Source organism: Rhinoderma darwinii, chromosome 1, assembly GCF_050947455.1.
Source record: "Rhinoderma darwinii isolate aRhiDar2 chromosome 1, aRhiDar2.hap1, whole genome shotgun sequence".
In the NCBI taxonomy this organism is placed as follows: Eukaryota; Metazoa; Chordata; class Amphibia; order Anura; family Rhinodermatidae; genus Rhinoderma; species Rhinoderma darwinii.
This window is the reverse complement of record NC_134687.1, coordinates 338,208,188-338,224,619: the sequence shown is the minus strand read 5'-3', so window position 1 is coordinate 338,224,619 and position 16,432 is coordinate 338,208,188. Positions and strand designations below refer to the sequence as shown.

Below are 16,432 nucleotides of genomic sequence, written 5' to 3'. Positions count from 1 at the left end.
TCAATCAAAAGCCGAATAATGGCTTTATGCACACTTGCAAACCTCTGGAGGATCCTACACCTTGAGGTTCGCGGGGCTCCAGAGGCGCCAGCGGCTTCAAATACCTGTTTTCTGCTTTGCAATGGCATTTTAGCATCTGCTCTCCTAATCCTATTAATTTGTCTGGAAGAAACCTTCCTCATTATGCCTTTATCTGAACGAACCCGTCTGTTATCTGAATCAGCCACGAATCTTTTCACAGTACGATCACGCTTAAGTTTTCTTGAAATATCCAATGTTTTCGTACCTAGTGCAATACCTTGGACAATTTCACGCTTTTTGGCAGCCGAGAGATCCTTTTTCTTTCCCATATTGCTTAAAACCTGTGGCCTGCTTAACCCCTTCCCCCTGCTTGCATTCTGGGCCCTAATGTCAAAGCCATTTTTTACATTTTTCCATTGTCAGTCGAAGAGCTATAACTTTTTTTTATTTTTGTGTCGGCATAGCTGTATAAGGTCTTGTTTTTTGTGGGACGACTTGCAGTTTTTTTTATTGGTACCATTTGAGAGTAGATGCGACTTTTTGATCACTTTTTATCACATTTTTTTTAAAGTCAGGATTAACAGAAAACAGCAATTTTTCCATTGTTTTTTATTTTTTACGGCGTTCACAGTGCGGGTTAAATAATGTAACAGCTTTATAGTCTGGGTCGTTACAGACGCGGCGATACCAAATATGTGTAACTTTTTTGCTTTATTGTAGTTATTTTTAATAGTAAAGCATTTTTTTGTAAGGGGGAAAGTGTGTTTTTCATATTTTATTTTTTTCACTTTTTTTAAAATTAACTATTAAACTTTTTTTACTTTCATACTAGTCCCACTAGGGGACTTCACTATCCTCCGATCGCTATTATAATACACTGCAATACTTTTGTATTGCAGTGTATTACTGCATGTCCGTTTTAAAACGGACAGGCATCTGCTAGGTCATGCCTGCGGCATGATCTAGCAGGCATTCGCTCCAGGCAGACCTGGGTGCCTTTATTAGACCCCCGGCTGCCATAGAAGACACAGACACTCGGCGATTTTATCGCCGGGTGTCGGTGGGGGAGAGAGGGAGCTCCCTCCCTCTCTCCAAAACCACTCAGATGCGGTGCACGCTATTGTGCACTGCATCTGAAGAGTTAAACGGGTGAGATGGATACTAATATCGATCTCACCCGGCAGAGCAGGGACGCCCCCAGCCCTCAGCTGCCTCTAGCAGCTGAGAGAAGGGAGATTTAACGGCTCCCTGCTCTGTTTACTTTATTCTACAGCGCCGTGGAATAGCGGCGCTGTAGAATAAAGCCCATTAATGACCGCCGTGAAAAGGCTAATCGGCGGCTATTAAGTGGTTAATGTGAAATGCCCTTCTTAAAGGAACAGTGTTACCACAAAAAAAATTGTAATATGTTAAAGATAGTGCTTTATTAAAAACGTTTGGATTAATTTGTGTTACTTTTTTTATTTTTACACTTTTTGTTCCCTATGGGGGCTGCCATTTTTTTTTCCATTTCTGTATGTGTCGATTAACGACACATACAGACATGGAATACGGCAGCTCCAGTCCCATAGGGACTGCGAACGGGGCCCGTTCCATCCACTTCTGTGTACGCCGTCTGTGTGGGAACGGCGCATGCGCCGCTCCTGTGGACCGGAAGTCGCGGCCGGACAGTAAGATTACTACTTCCGGTCGCGGCTTCCGGACTTGTGCACTTGGACCAGCGGCAGCAGACGGAGCGGACGGGCCGGAGGGAGCCGCGGCGGCAGGAGCAGGTAAGAGATTTCTATGTGTGTTCGTGTTTGTGTGTGTTTACTACTGTATGTAAACCTACTACACTGTGTTAGCTCAAAAAATGGCAACACACAGTGTAGGAGGTTAGACTGTTCAATCCCCTCGTTTATCCCGGCACTAGCCAGGATAAAGGAGGGGGGGATGCTGAGAGCTCACTAGAGCGAGGGCTTTTTACCCAATTTTGCAGCATAAAGCAATGTGGTTGCTTTACCACATGCAATGCTGCAATTTTGGGATTGGCTCCATCTAGTGACCAGCAATGGGAAATATTATAAATTAGAATCCAATTGAATCCAATTTATAATATTTCCTGACTCGTGATAAAATTAGAACAATGTTTAATCACCTACACTAATTGTTTAACTAAAAAAAAAAAAATCATGTTTTGCTGGCAACACATTCCCTTTAAGTAGTTTTCCTTTGATTGTGCACACCTGGCAAACTAATTATCACAGGTGTCTGAGATTGATTACACTGATCCAAAGAGCCCTAAGGCTGTGTTCACACGACCTATTTTCAGACGTAAACGAGGCATATTATGCCTCGTTTTACATCTGAAAATAGGGCTACAATACGTCGGCAAACATCTGCCCATTCATTTGAATGGGTTTGCCGACGTACTGTGCAGACGACCTGTAATTTACGCGTCGTCGTTTGACAGCTGTCAAACGACGACTCGTAAATTGACTGCCTCGGCAAAGAAGTGCATTGAACTCAATGAAGCACAGCTCAAGATTTACGAGCGTCTCAGACGCCTCGTAAATTATGAGGATCATTTACGTGTGAAACGAGGCAGCTGTTAACAGTCTGTCTTTTCACACGTAAATGCCTCTCAGGGTATGTTCACACGGCCTATTTACGGATGTAATTCGGGCGTTTTTGCCCCGAATTACTTCCGAATATAGCGCCTCAATAGCGCTGACAAACATCTGCCCATTGAAAGCAATGGGCAGACGTTTGTCTGTTCACACGAGGTGTAATTTACGCGCCGCTGTCAAAAGACGGCGCGTAAATAGACGCCCGCGTCGAAGTGACCTGTCACTTCTTTGGCCGTAATTGGAGCCGTTATTCATTGACTCCAATGAATAGCAGCGCCAATTACGCCCGTAATTGACGCGGCGTTCAAGCGCCTGCACATGCCGTTACGGCTGATATTACGGGGATGTTTTCAGGCTGAAACATCCCCGTAATTTCAGCCGTTACGGACGCCCTCGTGTGAACATACCCTAAGACACAATACCATCCATGAGTTTAATTGAAAAACTAATAATTAAATGTTTATGCCACTTAAATCCAATGTGCATAATAATTTGGAACACGGTGTACAGTTCATCTACACACTTTGGACCTTTTACTTTCAACATCGTATAGCTATAGGTCCTGATCATCCGCTGAATATTACCTGACATGTCTGTGTTTGTTTTTATGCATCTCTACATGTGGAAATTGTTTTGTTAACTGGTTAACCCTTTATATTATACATTGGCAGTGATTGACTCGACACACTGGGTCTTAAATATTAGAGTGCAAATTACCAGATATCCTGCTCGTTTTACATTGCTTTGTATGCCATAGTTTTGTATGACATTTCTATAATCAATAACTTTCATTGCCTTAATTGGTTGAACTTATAATTTTTCTGACACATTGCTGTATTGCACTACTGAGTTCTTTGTACGTGCAGTGGACATGTTATCTACACCAATGCTCTGTATCTAATTCTGATGTTTTATAATAAACTATTTGAATAAAAAAATTAAATGCTTTTGCCACTAGAAGGCTTGACACTAAGTATTTAAAAAGTGGCCCCTCCTACAGGATATACCCTGCCTATAGACACTGATCTAATCTGTTTTTGCTTAGGCCTCATGCACACGACCGTAGCCGTGTGCACGGCCGTGATTTTCGGGTCGGCCGGCTGCGGACTGTCAGCCGCAGGCCGCCCGCAAATCGCGGGACATGCACATGGCCGCGGCCATTGTTTTCAATAAGCCCGGACCGCAGAACCGGGCCGTAATAAGACATGCCCGTTCTTTCTGCGGTCCGGCCTCCCGGGCCGTGCACGGACCGCAAAAACTACGGTTGTGTGCACGGCCCCATAGAAAAGAATGGGGCCGCAATTCTCCCGTGGATTTTCGGGAGAATTGCGGCCGCAAAAACACGGTCGTGTGCATGAGGCCTTAGTGTCTGTAGCTGGGAAACAGGATGACACGTCTCCTTGTTTTCCCCCTCCATGGCGGGCGCACGGTGTAGTCATGCAAATGCACAGTTGTCCCCCCTGCCTATGAAGAGAAATGGGACAGGGGTGTCAGCTTCTCTGTCCGCACCAGCCAAAGGAGTACCTCTTGCAACCTCTCCTACTAGTTTCTCACCTCACCAAAGTGTGAACCACTGATTCCGGACACAATCCGCATTGAAGCTTCGCTTGTCCGGACAAAGGATGAACCTGCTGGTCACACATCTGAGAGATGGAGGATGAGGAGGGGGAGCGTTACAACTAATCCCCCCCCCCCCCCCCCCCCCCACGACACGTGCCTCCGATTTGAAATTGCTGCAGAACACACTCCGGGGTACTCCGAGACTGCCCACTGGTCGCTACCTTTTTTAGGGGTTTACAAACCCCTAACCTTTGTGGCTGTGTATTCAGCTAGGGCGGGTTCTCTGCTCATCCAATAGCGTTACAGCACGCTTTTTTCGTGGGTATATGCTGTTGCCGCTAGGGGGCTTGACACTAAAGAAATTGAAGTGGCACCTCTTAGAGGATATACTCCGCCTACAGACGCTGAGTGATTCAGTCTTCGCTTAGTATCTGTAAGAGGCACACTTCTGCTAATGCAGCATTCTTTACTATTATATTTTTAAGTCCCTTTTTAGCTGGGAAATGGTTGACAAAGTCCCCCTGTTGTCCCCTCCAAGGCAGGTGCATGGTGCCATCATTCTGGTATCCTGGACTCAAAGGTTTTGGGCGGGTTCTATCAACTTATATATTTTTTTCCATCTCGTGCCGAAATAGAATTGGCTCTGTTCGGGCTAGCCTGAACCTCAAGTGCCTTAATGCACGTGTCATGATCCATTTCATTATGGAATCACTGTCAGCGCTTCTGTGGAAAGGCATTTTCAGGAATATGCAGATATGCGTCCTTGAATTCCATTATTTGCCAGACTCCGCAGTGCTGTCATATAATTACCTATTTGTGGCTCTTTTCAACCTGGCCATGGCCCAGAGTCTTTCGGTCGTAATGGTGCTTCTTCGGCCCAGGCGGTGTCTGTCACCCCGTACCTGGGTGACACTTTGATAAAGTTCCCCTTCAGGGAGGACATTAAGACAGTGCACCCGAACACCTGGTTTGGTTGGATTATTAACTGCTCCAAATCTTGCCTGTCTCCTTTCCAGCAAATAGTGTTGCTTTTGACACGAGTGTTCCTTGCTCCGGATCACCTATCGATCCTTTAGGACTGGATTTGCTCGTTGCGGTCAGACACTCAGACTTCTTTCTGCATGAGGGTTCTTGGAACCATGGTGGCTTCAATAGATATCTCCTTTGCACAGTTCCACACTGCACCCTGTTCATGGGGCAATCCTCTCCCGGTGGAACCTTTTTTTGGACCTATGGTTCATCCTCTTTCCTTAGTCTGTCGATCGCTACGGGGGTGGATCTCCTCCCTGCCTTTATCCCTGGAGTCGCTCCTCCCTTCCCCTGAGCTGGCTGATCCTCTACATAGATGCGTCTCGAGACATGTGCAGGAACCTTTTAGAACCTCTCGGCACAGGGGCGGTGATCTCTACAGGAATCCTCTCTCCCCATCAACGTTTTGAGTTGAGCACTTTCCTTTCTTTGCCTGCTGCACTGAAACTTCGCTTGTGGCCGGACATCCAGTGCGAGTTCAAACTGACAATGCCGTGGCTTATCTCGATCACAATGGTGGAACTTGACGAGCGACGGTGATGGCTGAGGCCAGATGGTTTCTGGCCTGTGTGGAAGATCACATTCCTGCTCTGATTTGCAGCACACCTTACCAGGGTTGACAACTGGGTTGCAGACTTCCTCAGTCACGAGAAGGTGGGTCTCAGTAAGTGGCTTCTTCACCAGGAGGTTTTCGACCAGCTACGTCTCCGATGGGGCCAATCTGACATGGACGTGATGGCTTCCAGGTTGAATAGTCCGGTTCTCTGCTTAATCTCCTGAGCCTGCCTTGGTGGCGCTCTCTCTGAGATCGCTGCCGTGAATTCTGCCGGATCATCGACCACCCCTCTCGACCCTTCCTATGCTTACCCATCATTTTCTCACTCTCTGGGACAGATTGATGGTTCGAAAGGGGCTTTCCCATAGACCAGGACTTCTTAGCCCTCTGTTCGATAACTGAGTTTCCACCAGCTGTTCACAAAGCTACCTTTTTTGAGTTGGACCGCTTCAGAAGATACTAGGCTATGTCAGGTGATGTCGGATGGGGGTCGCCTCCCTCCGCTACATATGTTGAGAGAGACCTGCCCGGAGAGGACTCTTTCATGGTTGGAATATGCACAATTATCTACCTTTTTACACTCGGCCCTGCCAATTGGTATCTGCATCTCAGTGACCACGTCCTTTGAATCATTGTTGCTCTTACAAGAGCCACCTACTCGTGTGATCTCCAAGATGTATGCCATCCTATTGGAGACTTCTGTCAATCAGCCCCCTGCAGATGTTAGCGCATGGGAAGAGGACCTAGGTTTCTCCATATCTCTGCTTGATTGGGACAGGGTTTTCCTCCTGACCCATAAAATGCCAATGGCTTGCCACGCTCAGGATTTTTTTTTTAAAATACTGACCAGATGGTACCGTTGCCCACAGATTCTACATAAAATGTATCAGATGTCTGTGGTGTAGCAACGACTGGCACGATGTTGCACATTTGGTGGTCCTGCCCATTGTTGCAGACTTTTTGGAAAGCGGTGTTCGACATCTATGCATTGATGGACTGTGCTCCTATCATACCCACTCCTCAGATGGCTCTGTTATCCTTGATTCCGGGTCCTCTGTCAGGCATAAAAAAGGGCCTACTCAGACATTTCCTGACAGCAGCACGGACAGTAATTCCTAGACACTGGAAGACTTCTGCGGTGCCTACGATTGGTGAATGGGTTGTGGAAATGGACCTACTGTGTAGAATGGAGTCTCTTCTTGCAGAAGACAGAGGAAGCTATGACACGGTGCTTTATCTATGGAACGCATGGTCATCCTTCAAATCTGGTCCTCATTTCGCAGACTGGTTGAGCTAGAGTATTCCATATGGAGGTCTATATAGCTAGGTCCTGATTGGGCTTCATCAGAAATGGAGGCGGTACAATATTCCTCTTGTGGTAATGTCTCTGCTCCCAGCACTCATTAAGATTCCTCATTTTCTTTCCCTTGCTCTTCTTTTGTCCGTCTTCTCTTCCCTTTTGTCTTCTTTTGGTTTGTCTTAATCTTTCCTCTTCTTACCTGTTCGGGGGGGGGGGGGGGGTCACTTTTCATAATATGTGTCAAGTCAGGGAATATGTGCCTTGCAAATATAGAAAGGCATTCTCTACCTCATGTGCCCGACTGTATATTTTTCTAAATGCAGGTGACAACTGCCCCGGAGTAACAAGGATATTGATGTACATAAGCGTTTGCTTCTATCTATATGATAGGATTTGATTTGATATGTTCTGTTCTGATCGATTACGAAAGTATTCACGCACTTTATTCTTCTCGTGTGTTTGTAAACTTTACAATAAAAATCTAAATTATGAAAAAAAAAATAATCTCCTGAGCCTGGTATTTCGAGGCCTGCGATGTGGACATGTTTCCCCCTCTGCTCCTGTGACCAAGTCAAAGGGTATTCCGGCCATCCTGATAGCACCAGTTGACCACGCCATCGTTGATGTCTCGTGTCCCTGCTGGCTGCAGTCCCGTGACCATAGCCTCTCTGTCCCGGCCACTCCCAGGGAACTATTTTCTACCAGGATTTAAGACGGCTACGTATAATGGTGTGGCTGAGGCCTCAGTCTTGAGGGCTCGTGGTTTGTCTGTGTTCTTACTAGAATCAACTCCTTGCCCGAAGGCAAAAGAATACCCTAATTTCCATGCTACTGAAAGCATCTTTACTCACTTCTAAAAACGAATCTTTATAATTCAAATAAACACACATTTAAACCGTGTATCAGAAGGCTAAACGCTAAATTACATCCGTCCCTGGTTAACAAAATGCAGAGATTGGAGACATTGTGGCTATTGCCTATTAAAAAAATCAAAGTATTTGGGATATTTAGTGGATGCGTTTGCAGACCGCATCCACTCTAACTGAGCCAGTTCGGCAATTAAAGACCTTTAGTCGCCCCCCCCCCCCCGGACACTTTGCAGCACAACCTACGTCTCCAGGGGAATGTGGGGTAATGGCACCGAAAATGCAGGCAGTATGCTTAAAACACCCCCGTGCCATGTCACAGAAGGAGAGTGCCAGTCATAGACCGATCAGAGGTGTAGGCCTACAGTATCAAATGATTAACTAAATATTCCACCAGTGAACACCGAATAATTAACCGCCACTAAGGAGCAAGCTAGCAGAGCATGTGCAGAAGGGGCGAATTAACGGCAGTGAAGATGCAAAGTATTGACAAAAGGGAAGTGTACATGAATTAGGACTTATTCGCTGTATCAGCATCCCGATCTATCTGTTGGAGCGTTTCTCTTCTATCGTCTTGCCTTACCTTTTTGCTTTGTTTCAGTTTACTACTGAATTCCATGTGTTCCTGTAGAAGCAAAGTGTCAAACGTGTATTTTAGTTTTGCTTTGACAACTTTGCACACTCTTGGCATTCTCTCAATCCGCTTCATGAGGTCGTTACCTTGAATGGTTTGCCAACAGTCTTAACCGGTTAGTGACCGCCAATACGCTTTTTCACGGCGGCCACTAATGGGCTTTATTCTGATGCATGCGCCTTTTCACGGTGCTGCATCAGAATAAATAAACAGAGTAAGGGAGCCATTAAGTCGCCCTGCTCTCAGCTACCTGAGGGCATCCCTGCTCGACCGGGTGAGATCGATATCCGTATCTATCTCACCCGTTTAACCCCTCAGATGCGGCGCTCAATAGTGAGCGCCGCATCAGTTGTTTTGGAGGGAGCTCCCTCTCCCACCAACACCCGGCGATAAGATCGCGGAGTGTCTCTCAGATGGCAGCTGGGGGCCTAATAAAGCCCCCCCCCCCCCCCATGTCTGCCTGTACTGAATGCCTGCTAGGCCATGCCAGAGGCCTAGCAGATGCATGTCCGTCTTAAACGGACAGGCATTAATATACTGCAATACTAAAGTGTATTCTAAAAGCGATCGGAGGATCGCATATTAAAGTCCCCTAGTAGGACTAGTAAAATGTTTAATAAAAATAAAAAAAAAACTTTTTTCCCCCTTACAAAATGCGTTACTATTAAAAAAATCGCAGGACGCCGTCTGGTTTCCATGGCAGCCGGGGGCCTAACTAAGACCCCCAGGTCTGTCTTCAGCAAATGCCTGTTAGGCCATACACTGACAGGCAATAATGCTTTGATAAACTAAGTATACCAAAGCATTATATATGCGATCAGCAGATCGCATAGCGAAGTCCCCTGGTGGGACTAAAAAAAATGTAAAGCCGTTAAAGTTTGGGGGGGGGGGGAGAGAATTTACAGTCAAAATAAAATAAAAGTCCTTTTTTTGCCCAAAGATTGGTTTAATTTAGAAAGTGTTTAAAACAAATAACACATACACATATATGGTATCCCCGCGATCGTAACGACTTGAACAATAAAATAAACACACTAATTAAACCGCCGAATGAACGGCGTCCAAAAAGCAACGGCAAAATTCTATATTTTCCCATTCTCCCCATAAAAAATTAAATAAAAGTTAATCTATCATAAGTCCTATGTACCCCAAAATAGTACTAATGAAAACTACACCTTGGCAAACGTAGGAAAACATATAAAACCTTTACATATTTGGTATCCCCTTAATTGTGCCGACCTATAGAATAAAGTTAACATGTTATTTACGCTGCATAGTAAACGGCGTAAATTTAGACCGTGAAAATCAATGCTGGAATAGCTGCTTATTTTCAATTCTCTCCTAAAATAAAGTTAATAAAAGTTAATCACTATATTATAAGCATCTAAAAATTGTGCAAATACAAAATACAACTTGTCCCGCAAAAAACAAGCCCTTATACGGCTATGTCGACGGAATAAAAAAAAAAGATACGACCGTGAAAAAGCAAAAAATAATCCTAGGTCATTAATGCGCAAAATGGCCTGGTTATTAAGGGGTTAAGATGTGAAATTAGTGGTCTTGTTTTTTTTCACTCCTGTAATTTTACATTTAATTCATTCGGGCATGTATCCATTTAAATGGTGGGGTGCCCAACTATTAGCGGCTACCTCTCCACTAAAGACTGGCGGCAGTTCATTTTGGATGGCAACATATGCCACCTAGCTGCTTTCTGTGACAGTCTGGTATAACCACGCTGTCACATTTTAAATTCAAATTTTGTTGAAAATTCAGCCTATCGCCTGCAACTACTAATGCATTATATTTTTATTTTTATAAAAAAAAAAATGTTTTTTAGATTTATCAATCGCTGATTCAAGCGTTAAGAACAAGAAGCCTAGTGATTCCTTCAGGAGTTTCATGGATGCTACGTTGTTTACACCAACTGGAAGGTAAGTATTTCCTAATATTTAAGTCTTCGCTTTCAAAATATCTCCACGTTCACAGCCATTTAGACTACAGTTCTCCGAGCAGGTTTTGACTTAAACCATAGTGCTTTTACTTTATCCACTTTTGATCCTGACTGAGTACATATTGCAGCTTCTTCAGAGTATGTAGTGCACCTCAAGGTCCTAGTTAACCCCTTAACACTACATGACCTACTATTGGGTCACGCTAACTAGAGCGTTCGTGCTCCGTGACCTAATAGTAGGTAATGGGACTAACCGCCCCCCCCCCCCCCTTCCTGCCATTTTTATGAGCTGTGACATCTGCTGTCTCGTACAGCAGTTGCCGCAGCTCCTACAGCGGGGACCGATCGGTGTTCCTGTCTATTTTTAAACCCTTAAGAAACCGCTATCTAACGCGGCTTCTAAATGTTAAAGAACCATTGACGTCCCGCGACTTCATCACAGGCGGCGATGGGTGCTACGGCATCCGTAGACATAACAATGGCCTCCGCCTAGGCCATCTACAGAAGCCTAGTGGGTCCTGACCCACACTGCTTGCTTTCAGCAAGTAGCTGACTGCTCTAATACGCTGCACCATGCATGTAGTGCAGTGTATTCGGGTATGTTCACACGTCTTAACAAATTTACATCTGAAATTACGGAGCTGTTTTCAGGCGAAAACAGCTCCTGAATTTCAGACGTTTTTGTAAGTACTAACGTTTTGGCGGCGTCCATTACGGACGTAATTGGAGCTGTTTTTCAATTGAATCCATGAAAAACTGCTCCAAAGAAGTGACCTGCACTTTGACGCGTGCGTCTCTTTACGCGCCGTCTTTTGACAGACGCGTAAAATTACACCATCTGAACAGAACATCGTAAAACCCATTGCAAGCAATGGGCAGATGTTTGCAGGCGTGGAGCCGTCTTTTCAGGCGTAATTACATCTGAAAATAGGCCGTGTGAACATACCCTAAGAATTGCGATCAGGGCCTCCTGCCCTAAAATCCCCTAGTGGAACAAAGTAAAAAATTTTGTATAAAAAAATTAAGTTTTAAAAGTAGAAATCTCCCTTTTTTTATTAAAAATATAAATAAAATAAACTATACATAATTGATATCACTGCGTCCGTAACAACCTGAACTACAAAAGTATTTAGTTATTCTGCATGGTGAACTACATAAAAAAAGAAAATAAATTATACCAGAATCAAATTTTTTTTTATTTTTTTTTTTTGTCACTTCACCTTCCAAAAAATGGAATAAAGAGATCAAAAAGTCGCATGTACCTAAAAATGGTAATGATTGAAACTACAGTTCGTTACGCAAAAAATAAGCCCTCACACGGCGTTCTTGATGGAAAAAGAAATGTATGGCTCTTAGAATATGGCAACAACAAAAGTAAATGATTTTTTTTATAAAATATATTGTGCAAACGCAGTAAGACATAAAGAAAACTAGAAACCTATCGTATCGCCCTGCAAAATAAAGTGAATATCCTTTATAGCACACGAGGGAACGCTGGAAAAAAACCTAAAATAAAAAAAAAACATAGTAGAATTGTTTTTTTTTTTTTTGTAAGTCACCACGCCTTGTAAAAAAAAAAATAGAATAAATGCTCATCAAAAAGTCGCATGAACCCATAAACTACAATAAATTCCTCAAGGGGTCTAGTTTCCAAAATGGGGTCCCTTTTAAGGGACTGTACTGGTACCTCAGAAGCTCTGCAAATGCAACATGGCTCCCAGAAACCAATCCAGCAAAATCTACATGCCAAATAGCGCTCCTGCCGTTTTGTCCAACCAGCAGTTTATGAACATATGTGGGGTATTGCCGTAATCGGGAGAAACTGCTTTTTCAAACGTTTTTTTTTTTTTTTCTCCTGTATTCCTTGTAAAAAAAAAAAACTATCCAATCGATTCAGAGATTGTTTAAGCGTTCCAGAGTTGGGCCTTATTCACACGAACGTGTTATACGTCCGTGCAACGCGCGTGATTTAAACGCGCGTCGCACTCACCTATGTTAGCGAATGGGGCCGTTCAGACTGTCAGTGAACTTCATGCAGCGTATGTGCGCTGCGTAAAACTCGTGACATGTCCTATATTTGGCAGTGTTTTGCGCAGCATGCATCCATTGAAGTCAATGGGTGCGTGCAAATCGCGCACGGCGCACAGAAGCACTTCCAGGTGATGCGCGCTACAGTATTAACCCCCTTCCCGCAACTTGGCGTAAATGCACGTCCAGGTGAGCAGTAACTTTGCGCACCTGGGCGTGCAGTGACGTCCGCGCTTTAACAGTTAACCGCCGCGCGGCGCTACACCGCAGCTGCGGTTAACTGTGCAGGGTGTCAGCCTTGCTCTCCCCGTTGCCGATGAGCGGCCTGTCGCTGCTGAAATCGACAATTAACCCCTTCGATGCGGTGGTCCATTGCGATCACCACATTGAAGAGGTTTACAGCGGATCGGCAGGCCCCCACATGCATTTGCGGGGGCTGGCGATCCTTATTATGGCAACCAGAGGCCAGGCAATGACCTCCGGGTTGCCATGTACGGAAGCCTCTGAGGAGCAGCCTCCGGCCGGTCCTCCGATGCTTCCTGTCAGTGTGACGGTTACGTCAGAATGACCGTTAGAACACATTACACTACGTAGGTAGTGTAATGTGTTCTAGCAGCGATCAGAGCTGCAAGTCTAAGTGTCCTCTAGTGGGACAAGTAAAAGAAAGATAATAAAATAGCAATTAGACCTACCGGTAATTGTATTTCCAGGAATCCATCATGACAGCACTACAGGAGGTTGCCCTATTGACCTCTGTAGGGACAGGAAGACAGAGGTTAAAAGGCCCCTCCCACCACCCACTTGCCAGTGTTTTTCAATTACTACACCAGGATGGATGCAACCCTATTTTATTTCTAGGGATAATAACTGACATGTTAAATGCACAAATCAGAATTCAATCAGGGAGGGATGTAATGGTGCTGTCATGATGGATTCCTGGAAATACAATTACCGGTAGGTCTAATTGCTATTTTCCAGTACATGACAGCACTACAGGAGCAATACCAGATTATAATGCTCAGGGAGGGACTATGGATTGAAGGACTTTCCGTCCAAAACTTAAATCCGTATCGGACAGAACATCGAGCCTATAATGTTTGCAAAACGTATGATGGCTTGACCAAGTGGCAGCTCTGCAGATTTGGTCCATAGAGGCTTCTCTTCTTTCTGCCCAGGATGCCGAGACTGCCCTTGTTGAATGGGCTCTGATGCCTTGTGGGGCAGATAGTCCTTGGGACTTGTAGGCTTCTTGTATGGTGGTTTTTACCCATCTCGCTAGAGAGCCTTTTGAGGCTTTCTTTCCTCTATTCTTTCCCCCAAACAGGACAAATAGATTTTTATCTTGTCTCCAGGAGGAGGTTCTATCCAGATACTGAAGAATTGTTTGCCTGACATCCAGGCAATGGAATTTTTCTTCTTGTTGGTTTTTTGGATCTGGATAAAAGGAAGGTAGAATTATTTCTTGTTCTCGATGGAAAGCGGTAGATACCTTTTAGAATAAAGGAAGGATCCAGCTTTAGGATGATCTTATCCTCTTGTACTTTTAGGTACGGTTCTATGATTGACAGAGATTGGATTTCTCCAATCCTTCTTGCTGAAGTAATAGCGACTAAGAATGCAGCTTTTAGAGTTAAAAAATGCATACTAATTGTGTCGAGCGGCTCAAAGGGGGGCTCACAGAGAGTCGTTAACACCACATTCAAATCCCAGGTAGGAACTGATTTCTTTAGGGAAGGTTTCAGTTTAGAGACCGCTTGGGTGAATCTTATGATCCACCGATGTTCAGCCAGAGGAGTGTTAAAAAAATTACCTAAGGCTGAAATATGTACTTTTAAGGTACTAGGGCTAAGTCCTTTTTTGAATCCCGATTGTAAAAAATCTAGGATTTTTGCAATGTTGGGAAAAAAGGGGTCTGGTCCTGGGTTTCCATGCCAGGAACAGAATTTCTTCCAAATCTTTTGATAGATTTTAGAGGTAACTTCTTTATGACTTAACAAGATAGTTGAAATTACCTCATCTGACAGACCGTGGTTCCTCAAGATCTGCCTTTCAGGATCCAGGCTGACAATTTCAGAGTTTCTATTCCCTGGAAGAATAAGGGACCCTGGGAGAGAAGATTCTCCTTGACTGGGAGCATGATAGGTTCTTCCAACGCTAGGTATTGTACGATTGGAAACCAACTTCTTTTTGGCCAATAGGGAAGAATAATGATGAGCTTTGTCAAATCTTCCTGGATTTTTCTTAATACCATTGGTATTAAAGGAAATGGAGGAAAGGCATATGCCAGATCCATGTCCCAGGGTTGGGACAATGCATCTGCTCCCAATGGGTTGTCTCTGAGATTTAGTGAGAAGAATGTCTCTACTTGAGTGTTTTTCCTCGTGGCAAACATGTCTATTTGTGGATAACCCCAATTTTGGGTTAGGGACAGAGACTTCCCTGTTTAGGGACCATTCTCCAGGGCCTACTTTTTCCCGACTCAGGAAATCTGCTGATAGGTTCTCTGAGCCTTTTAGGTGGACTGCCGTGACTGATAGGACGTTTTCTTCTGCCCAACTGAAAATTTGTGCAGAGAGGGCCTGAAGAAGCGTGTGTCTTGTTCCCCCTTGATGCTGAAGAAAGGACACTGCTGTCGTGTTGTCCGATAAAATTCTTATATGCTTCCCTTTTATGGTGGGTGAAGCTCTTATAAGTGTCTCCCATACGGCTCTTAGTTCTTTGAAGTTTGAGGACATCATCTTCATTTGAACAGTCCATGTGCCCTGAAAGTGTTGGTCTTGGATTACTGACCCCCAGCCGTGTTTGCTGGCATCTGTGGTAATCACTACATAAGGAGACGTTCTCCAGGGGACTCCCTTGTCTATGTTTGTGCAGAGCCACCACAGGAGGGATGATTTCACAGTCTCGGAAATTTGAATTCTTGAATTCAGGGAGTTCTGTTTTCGATCCCACTGGGACAAGATCAGATTCTGTAAGGGTCTGGAGTGAAATTGGCTCCATGGAATAGATTGGATGCAAGACGTCGTCATTCCCAACATCCGCATACATTCCCTTATGGAACAGGCGTCTTTCCCCCAAAATTTCCTTACTTCTGCCAGTAGGAGTATTTGTTTCTCTCTTGGGAGGAAGGAATGTTGAAGGGAGGAGTCTAGCAGTACTCCTAAGAAGACCTTCTGTTTCTGGGGAGGAAGACTCTACTTCTGAAAGTTGATTATCCATCCCAATTCCTGTAGTAGGGAAAGAACCTGTGACCGATGACTGACTAAGATAGCCGGAGTATCTGCTGTCAACAAGAAGTCGTCTAGATATGGGATAATTACTATACCTTGACTTCTTATGAATGCCATGATCTCTGCCATAATTTTCGTAAAAATTCCGGGGGCGGAGGAAAGGCCGAAGGGGAGGCAGACAAACTGGAAGTGGAGAATGGAAGGACCGTCCTGAATTGCGAATCTGAGGAATCTCTGGTACGCGGGGTGGATAGGAACGTGATAATACGCATCCTTTAAATCGATCGTACACATTGATGCCTCTTCCCTTATTAGAGGAATAGTCTATCTGATAGACTCCATCTTGAATTTTCGATATTTCACCCATTTGTTTAGGACCTTCAGGTTGATTATTGTCCTGTAGGAACCGTTTGGTTTTTTTGACCAAGAAGATTTTTGAATAGTGGCCTTTGAGAGCCATTTCTCCAGTTCCCCACAACGAAATATGCAATCTGAGTAGTTTCTGGACGTCCTGGATAAGGATCTGATGAAGATCTTTTGCTTGGTACTGGGTTATTAGGAATTTCTCTGGAGGAATGGAGGAAAATTCTATTTTGTATCCTTCGTCTATGATCTTTAGAACCCAGGGGTTCTGGGTTATTCTCGACC

At 44.5% G+C, this 16,432-nt stretch overlaps 1 protein-coding gene across 3 annotated transcripts in view; it reads left to right on the top strand.

Annotated features, from left to right (window-relative positions):
- The window catches only part of HAUS6 (HAUS augmin like complex subunit 6), a 95,903-nt gene that overhangs the window by 18,132 nt on the left and 61,339 nt on the right, over positions 1 to 16,432 (top strand). For all 3 annotated transcript variants that reach the window (XM_075825703.1, XM_075825712.1, XM_075825696.1), the window contains one exon: positions 10,413 to 10,506. In XM_075825703.1, coding sequence (XP_075681818.1) covers positions 10,413 to 10,506 — 94 coding nt within the window. The remainder of the gene's footprint in view (positions 1 to 10,412; positions 10,507 to 16,432) is intronic.